This window comes from Oncorhynchus keta, chromosome 34, assembly GCF_023373465.1.
Source record: "Oncorhynchus keta strain PuntledgeMale-10-30-2019 chromosome 34, Oket_V2, whole genome shotgun sequence".
Classification (NCBI taxonomy): Eukaryota; Metazoa; Chordata; class Actinopteri; order Salmoniformes; family Salmonidae; genus Oncorhynchus; species Oncorhynchus keta.
In genome coordinates, this window is record NC_068454.1 from 81,071,298 (window position 1) to 81,089,352 (window position 18,055).

An 18,055-nucleotide genomic window follows, 5' to 3' on the forward strand; every position below is an offset into this window, starting at 1 on the left:
TCGTTCAATGTAATTGGCAGCGAAGGAAGGATATTTCCGGCTACATAGGTTAGTTACCATGCCAACGTAGACAGACTCCGCTTCATCCTTTGAGACATTTTTTTTAACCATTTATTCGTTTATTGTGCAGTCTTTGTTAAAGCAAGATACTTGTGACTATTTACTTCAAATAAACTGCCAGCAGGATGTTTGGTTGTGAGGAACGACGTTCCAAAAACAAACTTGTGCAGAGGGCGAGAGACAGAATCAAGGTAAGCATGTCACTACTAAGCAACACACAGACAAAAAAGTGGTCAGATACCTATAGCTAAGTGGCTGGAAATGTGTTATAGTCTGCATTTTCCCTCTTTTATAGAAAGATGGCGAGATGACGAACCGCATTGCAGAGCTGGACAGGTGTGTAAACTATTCAGTTCTGTACTGTTGGGCTAATTGTAACTGCAACGTTTGATACGTTTTCCCTGAAATATCTTGAAGTTACAGTCCTTTCACTTCTCAATGTAGTGAACTGTAGTGAAAGGACCCCCCCCTCTCTCTCTCTCTCTTTCTCTTTCTCAGTATCTGTGGTGAAATGCAAAATGCTGAGTTTGAGGGCTCCACCCAGGCTGGTTCCATGAGGACCCTGAAGCTGAGAGAACTGACCCAGCAGAGAGAGACTGAGCTGGGAAAGACTGCTCTGACGATGGTGAGGGAGTGGAGGGGTGCTGAAACAGGGCCCTGTCTCCTCAGCAACACTAAAAAAGTACTTTCGGGTCACAGAATTTCAGAATGTCAATAGCCTAAATGCCCCCAATGCAAAGCAATGTGTATGGAAGACATATTGGCTTATAGAGCAAATACTATTCTAGGTGCCACAGTAGAAGTGTTGTAGGGAATACTCAGTAGGGTCTGTAGAATGTATATATGGTGTAATTCCATAGGCTCTTAATAATACAGCTCAAGATAGCTCAGCATTCAACGCCATAGTACCCTCCAAGCTCATCATTAAGCTTGAGGCCCTGGGTCTGAACCCCACCCTGTGCAACTGGGTCCTGGTCTTCCTGACGGGCCGCCCACAGGTGGTGAATGTACTGTATGAAAAAACACCTCCACTTCGCTGATACTCAACACTGGGGCCCCACAAGGATGCGTGCTCTACTACCACTAACATTGAGTGGCTGCTGCCAACACACTGACACTGACTCAACTCCAGCCACTTTAATAATGGGAATTGATGGGAAATTATGTAAAATATATCACTAGCCACTTTAAACAATGCTACCTAATATGTTACATACCCTACATTATTCATCTCATATGCATACGTATATACTGTACTCTATATCATCTACTGCATCCTTGTAATACATGTATCACTAGCCACTTTAACTATGCCACTTTGTTTACATACTCATCTCATATGTATATACTGTACTCGATACCATCTACTGTATCTTGCCTATGCTGCTCTGTACCATCACTCATTCATATATCTTTATGTACATATTCTTTTTCCCCTTACACTGTGTATAAGACAGTAGTTTTGGAATTGTTAGTTAGATTACTTGTTGGTTATTACTGCATTGTCGGAACTAGAAGCACAAGCATTTCGCTACACTCGCATTAACATCTGCTAACCATGTGTATGTGACAAATAAAATTAGATTTGATTTGATTTGCTCAGCCCCCTGTTCACCCATGACCGCGTGGCCATGCACGCCTTCAACTCAATCATCAAGTCTGCAGATGACACAACAGTAGTAGGCCTGATTACCAACAATAAAGAGACAGCCTACAGGGAGGAGGTGAGGGCCCTGGGAGTGTGGTGCCAGGAAAATAACCTCTCGCCAAATGTCAACAAAACAAAGGAGCTGATCGTGGAATTCAGGAAACAGCAGAGGGAGCACCCCCCTATCCACATCGATGTGACCGCAGTGGAGAAGGTGGAAAGCTTCTTGTTAGTCGTGTACACATCACTGACAAACTGAAATGGTCCACCTACACAGACAGTGTGGTGAAGAAGGCGCAAGAGGCACCTCTTCAACCTCAGGAGGCTGAATAAATTTGGCTTGGTACCTAAAACCCTCACAAACTTGTACAGATTCACAATTGAGAGCATCCTGTCAGGCTGTATCACTGCCTGGTACGGCAACTGCACCGCCCGCAACCACAGGGCTCTCCAGAGGGTGGTGCGGTCTGCCCAACGCATCACCGGGGGCCAACTACCTGCCCTCCAGGACACTTACAGCACCCGATGTCACAGGAAGGGCAAAAAGGACAAGGACAACAACCACCCGAGCCACTGCCTGTTCACCCCGGTATTATCCAGAAGGCGAGGTCAGTACAGGTGCATCAAAGCTGGGACTGAGAGACTGAAAAACAGCTTCTATCTCAAGGCCATCAAACTGTTAGATACTGTTAAATAGCCATCACAAGCACATTAGAGGCCACTTTAATAATGGAACACTAGTCACTTTAATAATGTTTACATATTTTGCATTTACTCATCTCATATGTATATACTATATCTTAGTCTATGCCGCTCTGGCATTGTTCGCCCAAATATTTATTAATTCTTAATTCCTTTACTTTAGATTGTGTGTATTGTTGTGAAATTGTTAGATATTACTCTTAGATATTACTGCACTGTTAGAGCTAGAAATACAAGCATTTCGCTACATCCACAATAAAATCTGCTAAACACGTGTATGTGACAAATCATATTTAATTTGATTTAATTTTCACTGTTGTCAAACAGCTTAAAATGGGCTGCCTGTACACTATAAGGTACAAATATAGCACTGTTCAGGAAGGAACACTCCGTATTATTCAGAGCTCAATGAAATGACACCATATATACATTCTACTGAGTATTCCCTACAATGCTTCTACTGCAACACCTAGAATAGTTTTTGCTCTATAAGCCAACATGTATTCCTTATACAGTGATTTGCATCGTGGCCAATGGAATGGGTGGGGTAAAAGGCCAGCAACACTCTGTATTATTCAGTCCCATGAGTCCCATGAAATGACACCATTACATTATACAGACCCTGAGCACTCCCCACCCCATTTTTACATCTGCACAAATAATTGTATTGTGTCCAGGCACCCCAATTTAAGATGTTTGACCACAGTAACAGTACAGCAACTCTTCCTATGACCTAGCTTTTTGTTCTAACTCATCTGATGTGTGTTCTAGGAACTCTAGTGAGTAGACTGGGCCCTGGTTTTATGGACACACAATCAATCGCTTTTCCTGTGTGCAATTTGTCCGTGCAATACAACAAAAATACAGTACAGAAACATTACATTTCAAATTGCATCCTTAAACAATAGCACCAGTAAATTAACAAGAATCATACAATCAGAAAAAATATATATTGTCAAGGTTTTCTAATGGTGAAGGAGAGTCGGACCAAACTGCAGCGTGTCGATTTCGATCCATGAGGGGAAGCTCAGGAGTGAAAAGGAAGCTCAAGAGTGAAAAGGAAGCTCAAGAGTGAAAAGGAAGCTCAAGAGTGAAAAGGAAGCTCAAGAGTGAAAAGGAAGCTCAAGAGTGAAAAGGAAGCTCAAGAGTGAAAAGGAAGCTCAAGAGTGAAAAGGAAGCTCAAGAGTGAAAAGGAAGCTCAAGAGTGAAAAGGAAGCTCAAGAGTGAAAAGGAAGCTCAAGAGTGAAAAGGAAGCTCAAGAGTGAAAAGGAAGCTCAGGAGTAAGAGGAAGCTCAGGAGTAAGAGGAAGCTCAGGAGTAAGAGGAAGCTCAGGAGTAAGAGGAAGCTCAGGAGTAAGAGGAAGCTCAGGCAGGTTGATGGATCTACCAGATCCTGGCTGACTGGCAGATCTGGAAGAGCCTGGTTGACTGGCAGATCTGGAAGAATCTGGTTGACTGGCAGATCTGGAAGAATCTGGCTGACTGGCAGATCTGGAAGAATCTGGCTGACTGGCAGATCTGGAAGAATCTGGCTGACTGGCAGATCTGGAAGAATCTGGCAGATCTGGAAGAATCTGGCAGATCTGGAAGAATCTGGCAGATCTGGAAGAATCTGGCAGATCTGGAAGAATCTGGCAGATCTGGAAGAATCTGGCAGATCTGGAAGAATCTGGAAGAATCTGGCAGATCTGGAAGAATCTGGCAGATCTGGAAGAATCTGGCTGACTGGCAGATCTGGAAGAATCTGGCTGACTGGCAGATCTGGAAGAGCCTGGCTGACTGGCAGATCTGGAAGAGCCTGGCTGACTGGCAGTTCTGGCGGATCCTGGCCGACTGGCGGATCCTGGCCGACTGGCGGATCCTGGCCGACTGGCAGTTCTGGCGGATCCTGGCAGACTGGCGGATCCTGGCAGACTGGCAGTTCTGGCGGATCCTGGCCGACTGGCGGATCCTGGCCGACTGGCAGTTCTGGCGGCACTGGGCAGACTGGCGGCACTGGCGGCGCTGGGCAGACTGGCGGCGCTGGGCAGACTGGCGGCACTGGCGGCGCTGGGCAGACTGGCGGCACTGGCGGCGCTGGGCAGACTGGCGGCACTGGCGGCGCTGGGCAGACTGGCGGCACTGGTGGCGCTGGGCAGACTGGCGGCGCTGGGCAGACTGGCGGCGCTGGGCAGACTGGCGGCACTGGCGGCGCTGGGCAGACTGGCGGCACTGGGCAGACTGGCGGCACTGGGCAGACTGGCGGCACTGGGCAGACTGGCGGCACTGGGCAGACTGAAAGATCTGGCTGCTCCATGCTGACTGTCGGCTCTGGCTGCTCCACGCTGACTGGCGGCTCTGGCTGCTCCACGCTGACTGGCGGCTCTGGCTGCTCCATGTGGGCTGACAGCTCTGGCGGCTTCTTACAGACTGACAGCTCCTTGCAGACTGGCAGCTCCTTGCAGACTGGCAGCTCCTTGCAGACTGGCAGCTCCTTGCAGACTGACAGCTCCTTGCAGACTGACAGCTCCTTGCAGACTGACAGCTCTGGCTGTTCCATGCAGACTGACAGCTCTAGCTGCTCCATGTAGGCTGACAGCTCTTGCTGCTCCATGCAGGCTGACAGCTCTTGCTGCTCCATGCAGGCTGACAGCTCTTGCTGCTCCATGCAGGCTGACAGCTCCATGCAGGCTGACAGCTCTGACTGCTCCATGCAGGCTGACAACTCTGGCTGCTCCATGCAGGCTGACAGCTCTGGCTGCTCCATGCAGGCTGACAGCTCTGGCTGCTCCATGCAGGCTGACAGCTCTGGCTGCTCCATGCAGGCTGACAGCTCTGGCTGCTCCATGCAGACAGGAGACTAGCGCAGGAGAGGAGAAAGGCTCCGACAGCGCAGGAGAGGAGAAAGGCTCCGCAGGCAGCGGACAGGAGACTCCGGCAGCAGCGGCCGGGAGGACAGCGCCGGACAGGCGGGAGACTCCGGCAGCAGCGCCGGACAGGCGGGAGACTCCGGCAGCAGCGCCGGACAGGCGGGAGACTCCGGCAGCAGCGCCGGACAGGCGGGAGACTCCGGCAGCACAGGAGAGGAGAAAGGCTCTGATAGCGCTGAACAGGCGGGAGTCTCCGGCAGCGCAGGAGAGGCAAGGCGCACTGTAGGCCTGATGCGTGGTGCTGGCACTGGGCCGAGGACACGCACAGGAAGCCTGGTGCGGGGAGCTGCTACCGGAGGGCTGGGGTGTGGAGGTGGTACTGGATAGACCAGACTGTGCAGGCGCACTGGAGCTCTTGAGCACCGAGCCTGCCCAACCTTACCTGGCTCGATGCCCACTCTAGCCCGGCCGATATGAGGAGTAGGAATATACCGCACCGGGCTATGCACCACTGCATAACACGGTGCCTGCCCGGTCTCTCTAGCCCCCCGGTAACCACAGGAAGTTGGCTCAGGTCTCCTACCTGGCGTAGCCATACTCCCTGTGAGCCCCCCCCAATACATTTTTGGGTCTGAATCTGGTGCGACAATAATCTCCAGGCTGTTCCCAGGGTCCTTTCCCGTCTAGAATCTCCTCCCAAGTCCATTTCTCCAGGTAGTGCAGCCTCTCCCACTGCAGCTGCTGCTCCTCCTGCTGCCTCTCCTGTGGCTCCTGCCTGTTGACACGCTTCTTGGTCCGTTTGTGGTGGGTGATTCTGTCACGGTTTTCTAATGGTGAAGGAGAGTCGGACCAAACTGCAGCGTGTCGATTTCAATCCATGTTTATTTAAACAAACGTAAAACACGACTAAACACGAACACTACAAAACAATAACCGAAACCCAAAACAGCCTATACATGTGTCAACTAACATCTACCAAGGATATCAAGACACTCAGGACAATCACCCACAATACAACCAAAGAATATGGCTGCCTAAATATGGTTCCCAATCAGAGACAACGATAACCACCTGCCTCTGATTGAGAACCACTTCAGACAGCCATAGACTTTCCTAGAACACCCCACTAAGCTACAACCCCACTAAGCTACACACCACATACAAAAACCCATGTCACACCCTGGCCTGACCAAATACATGAAGAAAAACACAAAATACTTCGACCAGGGCGTGACATATATATATATTATGTTTAATGTATATTTCTTTACCAGTAGGCTATTATTAAGCCCCAACCATTTTCTCAATATGCTCCACCTTATAATATTCTTTATCTTACTGTACATTGACTCTGTACCGGTACCCCCTGTACATAACCTCACTATTGTTATTTTACTGCTGCTCTTTAATTATTTGTTACTTTTATTTGTTATTTGATTTTTAAAATTTTAATTGTATCAATTAATTAATTATTCAACTTTTTTATTTATATATATTAGTTTTTTATTTTAGTTTTTTTAATTAATTTTTTAACTGCATTGTTGGTTAGGGCTTGTAAGTAAGCATTTCACTGTACAACACCTGTTGTATTTGGCGCATGTTTGATTTGATTTATATAATGTACTAATTCTCTTTAGTGTAGATTTTTACCCCATGTAGTTATTATATTTCTCCTAATTGTAACATTATGCACTATGCAAAGCTGCCAAAAAAATATTATTTTGTGGCAGATACAGCGTTTTACCAGACACAGCATTTTACTGCAGACTTTTATTTTGAAGGCAAAATCAGTAAACCTGAAGTATAAATTCATGTGGATAGGATCCAGCTAGTGTTGTTGCCATGAAGCTCATCCCTGTCTCCATACCGTTTTAGAGACCTTGTTCTCTTAGGGGACGTTAATAAATAACCTATTATCAGCCCTTTCATGAAGGTTCGTAGCATCATATCTCTAACCTATTCCTCTGACTGAGGAAAATGAATGGTCTTATTCTTGTTAATTTGTGTTGCAGTGTCCTTCACACACGTACACTGTCAAAGCAATCACACATTTGTAACACCAGGCAGGGGTAAAAGTAGGCTACACATTGTCAGGTTTTCCATATAGGACACACCAACTTATCAAACTTATGAATTGCTTGCATTGTCCATATTTGTACCAGAACTTCAACTACGGCTTCCCTTGTATGTACAGTACATGCTCTCCATGATGTCTGCTTTCTGTGTGTGTACAGGTCCGTAGAGCAGCACTGCAGGCCCTCCTGGAGCATGAGAGACAGCAGTACGTCATAGAGCTCAACAGATTGGGCAAGACCACCTACAAACAGAGAGTCTAGACTCTAGTCTCTACTACACCATAACAACACCAAAGACCATCTGAAGTTTATGCTGAACGCCATCTAGCAGCTAGGATGTGTGAACAAATATAGAATACTTTGAAGTATTAATGTGAAAACATTTACTCACAGCCATCTACAAGCACCTTGTTTACAATTTAATGTGCTTTTTCTTTAGGATTACAGTTTTACATCATTGTATTTACATAAATAAAAAAAGGTCTGATCTGTACTTCTTCTTCTGCAGAGTGGATAAACTGCTTCTGTAAAAGTACACTTTTAAGCAATTTACATTCCAGTAACAAATTACTGGGCCTCATGTCACCTTAACAAAACAGGAATTTGTGTGACAGTCAGGGAGGTAGCACTGTACATAAATAAAACACATATTTCGTTAACAAACAGGTCTCCTTGTCAACAGTAAGCAAGACCAAAAAAATCAACCTATACACAGTCTGGCATTTGTCCATTCAGTAGAACTTTCTACTGGTCATTTGCTTCAGTCTTTGAGGGGTAAGTATGTAACATATGAGCTCACTACGTTTAACATACTGTATTGTAGCTCACAATGACAGGTCCAATCTCTCCAGCCATATCTGGTACACTTGGTCATGCAGGGTTGGAGACTGTAACACAGACTGAGAAAGTAACTGGAATTTCCAGATGAACAAAAAGGAGAGCAGTCGTTGATAATATCAATCAGATCGATCCAGTTTAATACAATCATTCAGGGAGACACCTCCAGAACAGAAGCATAGAAAATGTCCAACGGGGCTCTTGGAGACAGAACCTTCCTATTCTAATCAGACAGTACCAAATGTTCTCTAAAATATCAGACAGAGAGGCTTGGAGTCAATACAAAGACAGTGACTTTGCCACTATAAAGGTCAATCATAGGTCTATGCACTATAAAGGTCAATCATAGGTCTATGCACTATAAAGGCCAATCATACATCTATGCACTATAAAGGTCAATCATAGATCTATGCACTATAATGGTCAATCATACATCTATGCACTATAAAGGCCAATAATACATCTATGCACTATAAAGGTCAATCATAGATCTATGCACTATAATGGTCAATCATACATCTATGCACTATAATGGTCAATCATACATCTATGCACTATAAAGGCCAATAATACATCTATGCACTATAATGGTCAATCATACATCTATGCACTATAAAGGCCAATAATACATCTATGCACTATAATGGTCAATCATACATCTATGCACTATAAAGGCCAATAATACATCTATGCACTATAAAGGTCAATCATAGATCTATGCACTATAATGGTCAATCATACATCTATGCATAATACATATCTAATAGACAATTGAACCAGATGGGCATGCACCTGCACACTTCTTTAGAACTCTTCTCTAGAACTCTTCTCTAGAACCTTTGCAACATTCAGAAGTCACCTCAGAGACACCTTGCTACATCTGAGGGAATTAGCCCTAACCTCTTTCAGTCGTTCCTACATTAATGTACTGTACCATAGGATGAAACTCACTAATTAAAAAATGTAATGTCTCCCTTCCTTACCTGCATACATAAACTAACAGTGTACTGTATGTAATGAAGACATGACATTCAGACTGGGTTTTCCAAACCCTTCTTGTTTTTTATTTTCCTGAGTATTGAAAGGTACAGTGAAGCGAAGGTGGTTGTAGGTGGGGAATGTTATGAGCTGCACAACGATGATGTGTATGGGTGTGTGTGCATCACGGCAAGCATGAGGGAGGGAAGGAGAGAGGGAGGGAGGGAAGGAGAGAGGGAGGGAGGGATGGAGGCTGATAGTGTTGCCCAAGTATTCATTTTGGGGCCTCTGTGATTCCACACAGCTTCCTGCAAAACAACAAAGAAAATAACAATAACAACCATTAGTTATCGATAGCATGTGAGCAACCAGTAACCACAGAACTACATGACACACAGTACACCGTGACCATAGAAGTCTTTCATAATGGTGACCACAAGCCTGTGTTACTGGGTGTGTGTGAGTGTGCCTGAATGCCTGTGTGTGTATCTGCTCTTTTACCGTCCTTCCTCATTGGTCTGGTCCACAAAGGCACACAGTGCCTTGTCCCGCTCCAGAATCTGCTGTTTCAACGCCTGGATCTCCTCCTGAGCTTTCTTCTTCTGTGCTTCTTGATCATCTAGAGGGGGAGCGAGGGATAATGAGAGAGGGGTGGAAAGCGGGAGGGTGGGAAAAAAGGGTAGATAAGGAAGAAAGGGTATTGAGAGAGAGGTGGTAAGGAGGAGAGAAAGAGGAGGAGAGAAAGACATGGAGGGAAATGGGGAGGGCAGGAAAAAATGTATTGAGAGAGAGAAAGGTTGTGAGGTCTGGGGTCCGCTCAACAACCAAGAATTCACAAAATGGAACAAACACCAAATTGAGACTTTGCATGCAGAATTCTGCAAAAATATCCCCCGTGTAAAATGTAAAACACCAAATAATGCATGCAGAGCAGAATTAGGCTGATACCCACTAATGATCAAAATCCAGAAAAGAGATGTTAAATTCTACAACCACCTAAAAGGGAGCAATTCATGACTGATCTGACGGTATCCCATCACTGCAGTAAAATAGCCATCGTACCTTTAACTTTCTGAAGGGCCGCCGACGCCTCAGTCTTCTTTTTCTCCGCATCGGCCTGAGAAAAAAAGAGGGGGGATGAGGAAGATGAGGACCGGTATTTGAAGCATTGTGGGCCTTGTCTTGCTAGGCCTTATTAAGGGCTACATAAGGCATACAATGAGTCCTTCATAATATGCACTTTGTTTAAAGTGTGACTAATAATATTTGTGACTAATAAGTGAGAACTAAATTTAATTGCTGACTGATCACTGCTAAGAGAATACCTGGCAGAATTCCTCTCACATGCCACATAACACAAAACATACCTTCAGAAAGTATTCACACCCCTTGACTTTTTCCAAATTTTGTTGTGATACAAAGTCGGATTCAAATAGGTTTAATTGTATTTTTTTGCCAACGATCTACACAAAATACTCTGTAATTCAAAAAGGAAAATAAAAAAATAAAAAAGTAATAATGGAAAAATAAACCACTAATATCTTGATTAGATACTGTACGTATTCAATCCCCCTGCCAAAACATGTTAGAATCCCCTTCAGCAGCGATTACAGTGTGAGCACACAGCTTTGCACATCTGATTGTACAATATTTGCTCATTATTCTTTAAAACATTGTTAAAGCTCTTATAACTTGTTTGTTGATCATTGCTAGACAGCCATTTTCATGTCTTGCCTTAGATTTTCAAGACGATTCAAGTCAAAACTGTAACTAGGCCACTCAGGAACATTCAATGGCGTCATGGTAAGCAACTCCAGTGTATATTTGGCCTTGTGTTTTAGGTTATTGTGCTGCTGAAAGGTGAATTTGTCTCCCAGTGTCTGTTGGAAAGCAGACTGAACCAGGTTTTCCTATAGGATTTTGCCTGTGCTTAGCACTATTCCATACATCTTTATCATAATAAACTCCCTAGTCCTTGCCGATGACAAGCACACCCATAACATGATGCAGCCACCAACATGCTTGAAAATATGAAGAGTGGCGATGTATGGTGATGTGTTTTGTTGAATTTGCACCAAACATAAAGCTTTGTATTCAGGAGAAAAATTTCATTTCTTTGCCTCATTATTTGCAGTATTGCTAAAGTGCCTTATTGGAAACAGGATTCCTGTTTTGGAATATTTTTTATTCTGTACAGACTTCCTTCTTTTCACTCTGTCCTTGAGGCTAGTTTTGTGGAGTAACTACACCGTTGTTGATCCATCCTCAGTTTTCTCCTATCACAGCCAATAAACTCTGTTTCATGGTGAAATCCCTGAGCGATTTCCTTCCTCTACAGCCACTGAGGACACCTGTGTCTTTGTAGTGACTGGGTGTATTGATACACCATCCAAAATGTAATTAATAACTTCACCACGTTCAAAGGTGTCCTACCAAAAGGTGTCCTTCTTTGCGAGGCACTGGAAAACCTCCTTGGTCTTTGCGGTTGAATCTGTGCTTGAAACTCACTGCTGGACTGAGGGACCTTACAAATAATTGTATGTGTGGGGTACTTAGATGGGGTAATCATTATGTGGGGTAATCATGTTAAACACTTGTGGCACACAGAGTGAGTCCATGCAAAATCCCCATCAAAATCTGTCTGTTTAAGATAGAGGTACTGTATGGGCTATGTCTCAATCCATTGCATCCACCTTGTGCATCTGCAGTGGAAAGTGGCAGAGCTACAATGCTGTTTGTCAGATCAGCATACATCCCGAAAATCGGTCTCCTCACGAAAACTTCTGTAGTGTCCGAACAAGTGTCATGGGGCTCATCTGAACGTAACCCTGTAAACGGGTCAAAAAATGAATGGAGGTATGGAAGTAGTTTTGTGCCAAAAAAAAAATATTTCCTGAGTTTTCTTATATCTCCTAGATATAGGACAGACACATCAAAACCTTATTCCTTATTATTTATTTTTTGACTGTCTGTTTTGCCATTTATGAATGCGTTATTCAATGCGTTTCTATGTGCTATATTTTTCTTTATGTACCTAAAGATATAAACAATTCCAAACAAATAGCTAAATAATCCATGGTATGACCATCTTAAAACAATTAGCTTAGCAGGAGCACATTTTTACTCCTCAATTTATTTGGGCTTGCCATTACAAAGGTGCTGAATACTTATTGACTCAAGACATTTCAGCTTTCATTTTTTACATATTTTTTTTTACAATTTCAGAACACATAATATCATTTTGACATTTTGAGGTATTGTGTGTAGATCAGTGACACAAAATCTCAATTCAATCCATTTTAACTTCAGGTTGTAAAACAATAAAAAGTGAACGAGTGTGAAAACTTTCTGAAGGCAATGTAATACAGTGGGGCAAAGAAGTATTTAGTCAGCCACCAATTGTGCAAGTTCTCCCACTTAAAAAGATGAGAGAGGCCTGTAATTTTCATCATAGGTACACTTCAACTATGACAGACAAAATGAGGAAAAAATATCCAGAAAATCACGGTAGGATTTTTAATGAATTTATTTGCTAATTATGGTGGAAAATAAGTATTTGGTCACCTACAAACAAGCAGGATTTCTGGCTCTCACAGACCTGTAACTTCTTCTTTAAGAGGCTCCTCTGTCCTCCACTCGTTACCTGTATTAATGGCACCTGTTTGAATTTGTTATCAGTATAAAAGACACCTGTCCACAACCTCAAACAGTCACACTCCAAACTCCACTATGGCCAAGACCAAAGAGCTGTCAAAGGACACCAGAAACAAAATTGTAGACCTGCACCAGGCTGGGAAGACTAAATCTGCAACAGATAGGCAGCTTGGTTTGAAGAAATCAACTGTGGGAGCAATTATTAGGAAATGGAAGACATACAAGACCACTGATAATCTCCCTCGATCTGGGGCTCCACGCAAGATCTCACCCCGTGGGGTCAAAATGATCACAAGATCGGTGAGCAAAAATCCCAGAACCACACGAGGGGACCTAGTGAATGACCTGCAGAGAGCTGGGACCAAAGTAACAAAGCCTACCATCAGTAACACACTACGCCGCCAGGGACTCAAATCCTGCAGTGCCAGACGTGTCCCCCTGCTTAAGCCAGTACATGTCCAGGCCCGTCCGAAGTTTGCTAGAGAGCATTTGGATGATCCAGAAGAAGATTGGGAGAATGTCATATGGTCAGATGAAACCAAAATATAACTTTTTGGTAAAAACTCAACTCGTCTTGTTTGGAGGACAAAGAATGCTGAGTTGCATCCAAAGAACACCATACCTACTGTGAAGCATGGGGTGGAAACATCATGCTTTGGGGCTGTTTTTCTGCAAAGGGACCAGGACGACTGATCCTTGTAAATGAAAGAATGAATGGGGCCTTGTATTGTGAGATGTTGAGTGAAAACCTTGCATCAGCAAGGGCATTGAAGATGAAACGTGGCTGGGTCTTTCAGCATGACAATGATCCCAAACACACCGCCCAGACAACGAAGGAGTGGCTTCGTAAGAAGCATTTCAAGGTCCTGGATTGGCCTAGCCAGTCTCCAGATCTCAACCCCATAGAAAATCTTTGGAGGGAGTTGAAAGTCTGTGTTGCCCAGCAACAGCCCCAAAACATCACTGCTCTAGAGGAGATCTGCATGGAGGAATGGGCCAAAATACCAGCAACAGTGTGTGAAAACCTTGTGAAGACTTACAGAACACGTTTGACCTCTGTCATTGCCAACAAACGGTATATAACAAAGTATTAAGATAAACTTTTGTTCTTGACCAAATACTTATTTTCCACCATAATTTGCAAATAAATTCATTAAAATCCTACAATGTGATTTTCTGGATTTTTTTTCTCATTTTGTCTGTCATAGTTGAAGTGTACCTATGATGGAAATTACAGGCCTCTCTCATCTTTTTAAGTAGGAGAACTTGCACAATTGGTTGCTGGCTAAATACTTTTTTGCCCCACTGTATATCCCATGTCAGTTTACCTTCTAGTGTGTGTAATCTGCCACAGTGGTGAATGATGTGGTGATGTGGTAATCAGATCAAGTTGCCCTCTAGTATGAAACACAAAACATTAACACACCTCACCTGATATACAACTCTACATGTAAAAATGTACGTATTACCTTGACTAACCTGTACCCCCGCCCATTGACTTGGTACTTGTACAACCTGTATATAGCCTTGTTATTGTTATGTAATTTTCTTGTGTTACTTTTGATAAAAACATTTTTACTTGAGTTTATATAGTAAATATTTTCTTAACTCTATTTCTTGAACTGCATTGTTGGTTAGGGCTTGAAAGTAAGCATTTCACGGTAAGGTCTACTTCACCTGTTGTATTTAGCGCATGTGACAAATTCCATTTGATTTGATGGTGATCGTGAATACAGGGCCCTTACATGAGGGTTATGAGGACTAATGAATCTACAGAAAATAAATCAATGACCATCATCATATCCAACACTCCCACTGTAAGTGAATTTGACCTATAAACATATCACAAGCCAGTCTGTTGCCAATGGTTTCACAATGGATAGGAAGATTATTTTAGTGCTGCCTTTGTTTCAGTGTTCTAATTCCTAATTCTCTGGTGAGACTTGGTACAGGCATTCTGATTCTGTTAATGGATTATTATAGACCACAACACGAGTATAAACAGTGCTGTACCTTCTCTATGTAGCAGGTGTCTGTTTGCATAGTGTGTGAGTGAGTGAGTGAGTGAGTGAGTGAGTGAGTGAGTGAGTGAGTGAGTGAGTGAGTGAGTGAGTGAGTGAGTGAGTGAGTGAGTGAGTGAGTGAGTGAGTGAGTGAGTGAGTGAGTGAGTGAGTGTGTGTGTGTGTGAGCCTACCTTCTCTGTATGACAGGTCTTTAGACTCTTGTCCGCCTCGCCTGTGGCTTTAGCAGACTGCTCCTTCTTCTTAGTCAGCTCCTCTCTCTTGGTGTTGATGGGCTCCAGCTCACCATTCAGCTTCTGGATCTTCATCTTGACCTGGACGATGTCGTTCTCCTTCTGCTTTACCTGAGAGGAGCTCTCCAGAGCGCGGGCTTTAAGACCCCGCAGAGTCAGCTCCTGGCGGACCGCCTGGTACATCAACACCACCATCACACCCACGGCCAGGAACACTAGCACAGACACAGCCCGCATACTGCTGGAACAGGACAGAGAGAAGGAAGGAGGTAGAGAAAGAGAGAGGGAGAGAGAGATGAGGCTCAAGTCAGGTCCAGTTTGTCCTTCTTGGTTGCTGTCTTGATCGGTCACTCCTCAACCATCCCCGTAGTCAGCCTGTGTGTGTTGGAGAGTGTGTGTGTTCAAATTCCCTCCCTCTGGTTGCTGATGGCAGTCTGTCCACCTGTAACTGGTTTGTCCTGCTAGGCAGAATGTTTGGTCGACAAAGCGAATTCTACTTCCTTGTTTAACTACCACACTCACACCGCTTTTATCTCCCTCCCTCCCCACTTCTCTTTCTCCCTCCCTTCCTCTCTTGCTCTCTCACCTTCTGTTTCAGAGGTCATGGTTAACAGATGCTCTCTCTCTACTGTTTATCTCTCTTTCATTTGCATTTAATTTATTCTCCCTCTTCCTAGAGTGTACACAGACAACCAGAGATTATGAAATTGTTCCATGTAGTAAGTCATCATTTAGGGTGCAGTGTGTGCTATGGGGAGATTTAAGATCATTAAAGTTCATATTCAGTTTAGAGTGATTAACACAATGTTTAGCATATTAGTATATATTATGTTCCTTCTGTAAAACACATGATATCCAGTGTATGTGACACTCAAGGTGCGGGTTGATGGTCACTAGACTTGATACTGAATGTTATGGATTATTCTCATATCTGTTGATAGTGATTAACACCAGACTGGATGTACAAGGACCGAGGACACACTGATTATTCATATTGTATTGATGACATTGTGTAAACACTGTATGATTCTGTAGCAGCTGGCAAAGTAGCAGCCTTTTGTTTTGACTTCCTACCAGCCTCACGAGCTGGTGTTTACTCTGGTGCTGTCTGATTAGGATATAAAGGGCCTGTCTCCAAGAGGCTGGTGTTTACTCTGGTGCTGTCTGATTAGGATATAAAGGGCCTGTCTCCAAGAGGCTGGTGTTTACTCTGGTGCTGTCTGATTAGGATATAAAGGGCCTGTCTCCAAGAGGCTGGTGTTTACTCTGGTGCTGTCTGATTAGGATATAAAGGGCCTGTCTCCAAGAGGCTGGTGTTTACTCTGGTGCTGTCTGATTAGGATATAAAGGGCCTGTCTCCAAGAGGCTGGTGTTTACTCTGGTGCTGTCTGATTAGGATATAAAGGGCCTGTCTCCAAGAGGCTGGTGTTTACTCTGGTGCTGTCTGATTAGGATATAAAGGGCCTGTCTCCAAGAGGCTGGTGTTTACTCTGGTGCTGTCTGATTAGGATATAAAGGGCCTGTCTCCAAGAGGCTGGTGTTTACTCTGGTGCTGTCTTATTAGGATATAAAGGGCCTGTCTCCAAGAGGCTGGTGTTTACTCTGGTGCTGTCTGATTAGGATATAAAGGGCCTGTCTCCAAGAGGCTGGTGTTTACTCTGGTGCTGTCTGATTAGGATATAAAGGGCCTGTCTCGAAGAGGCCAGTAAGAAATTGGGATCATTTGAGTGGGAAAGGGAAAGCAACCGACTGTAGACAAAAGTTGAGGGGTGAAGTCGGGGGAGGTGCATCTGTGACAGCCGAAAGTCAGACACTGATGTGGTTTTTCAAACAGAAAAGCTCAGTGCAACATGGCAGTGTTCCTATTGTTTATAAAAGTTGTTCTTTATTATGTCAAAATAAACATGTCTCCAACCCGCATTTCACACACTTACAAACTGAAAATATACAGTGCATTCGGAAAGTATTCAGACCCCTTGACTTTTTCCTAATTTTGTTACGTTACAGCCTTATTCTAATATAGATTACATTTTTTTTTCTCCAATTCATTAATAAGCATGTGTGGCCGATGTGAAATGGCTAGCAAGTTAGCAGTGGTGCGCGCTAATAGTGTTTCAGTCGGTGATGTCACTCGCTCCAAGACCTAGAAGTAGTTGATCCCCTTGCTCTGCAAGGGACACAGCTTTTGTGGCGCGATGGGTAGCGATGCTTCGTGGTTGATGTGTGCAGAGGGTCCCTGGTTTGAGCCCAGGTTTGGGTGAGGAGAGGGACGGAAGCTATACTGTTACACATGCACCCTGTAAGGAAGTCCAGGATCCAGTTGCAGAGGGAGGTGTTTAGTCCCAGGGTCCTTAGCTTGGTACATTTATATATTTCCTTACATATTTTTTCCAACGGCGGGGAAGTTCCAAGATGGAGGCGCAGGTGGCTTCAACACAGCGCCCCATGTCAGTCATCTACTGTATATAAATTATTGTTTGTAACCAGATAACATTTTTTTATTGACTTTACCAATGATTTTGCTCTGCTTTTTGTTTTACTGTAAATTCCTAGTTAATTGACTGGAAACATAGCTAGAGTGTGGCCTTACCTCAAACTGGCAGAGCTTTATAGGTTAATATGTTTGTCATGACTAAATGTTTATACTGGAACTAAATCAAAGGTAGCCGTAGCCTATAGGCTAGGGCGTGTTTAACAAATTATGGTATCATTCCTAATTCGAGTTGCGCATGTTATACAGTATTATCACGTTACCTTTTTACGTTTATATTCCCTTGAATTCCGGAGTGCTGGTGACTATTTTGCATTCATCCACTTACTTCCGCGTAGCAGTGCCAGGTTTGCTAGTGCTATCTGGGAGCCTTGGGACGTCCATACCCTAAATCCTAACCTTAAGCCCTACTCTTACTCTAACCTTAACCATCATTCTTACCTAACTTTAAGAATTATTAACCATTTTAAAAGTCAACTTCAAAGGGAGGTAGGCCCATCCCAAGGGT

General features: G+C 43.9%; 1 protein-coding gene across 2 annotated transcripts; it reads right to left on the bottom strand.

The window, feature by feature from the left end:
• Positions 1-8,284: 8,284 nt before the first annotated feature.
• LOC118373846 (restin homolog) lies at positions 8,285-18,009 on the bottom strand. 2 transcript variants are annotated; one of them, XM_052495476.1, is made up of 5 exons: positions 17,811-18,009; positions 14,997-15,297; positions 10,211-10,265; positions 9,650-9,767; positions 8,285-9,456 (listed from the first exon to the last, which is right to left on the bottom strand). In XM_052495476.1, the coding sequence occupies exons 1-5, from the start codon at positions 17,861-17,863 to the stop codon at positions 9,423-9,425; spliced, it is 561 nt and encodes a 186-aa protein (XP_052351436.1). In that variant the 5' UTR covers positions 17,864-18,009; the 3' UTR covers positions 8,285-9,422. The 2 variants fall into 2 exon arrangements, with proteins under 2 accessions (XP_052351436.1, XP_052351437.1); XM_052495477.1 differs by having other exon boundaries at positions 14,997-15,294; positions 17,811-17,958.
• Between the last annotated feature and the right edge of the window lie 46 nt (positions 18,010-18,055).

Excerpts from the sequence above, each read along its gene's own strand:
- LOC118373846 (XM_052495476.1), bottom strand. The coding sequence starts at position 17,863 with ATGCAAAATAGTCACCAGCACTCCGGAATTCAAGGGAATATAAACGTA. Across the intron at positions 15,298-17,810 it reads GGGAATATAAACGTAAAAAG|CAGTATGCGGGCTGTGTCTG; the intron begins GTAACGTGATAA and ends GTCCTGTTCCAG. Across the intron at positions 9,457-9,649 it reads CAGACCAATGAGGAAGGACG|GAAGCTGTGTGGAATCACAG; the intron begins GTAAAAGAGCAG and ends GTTGTTTTGCAG.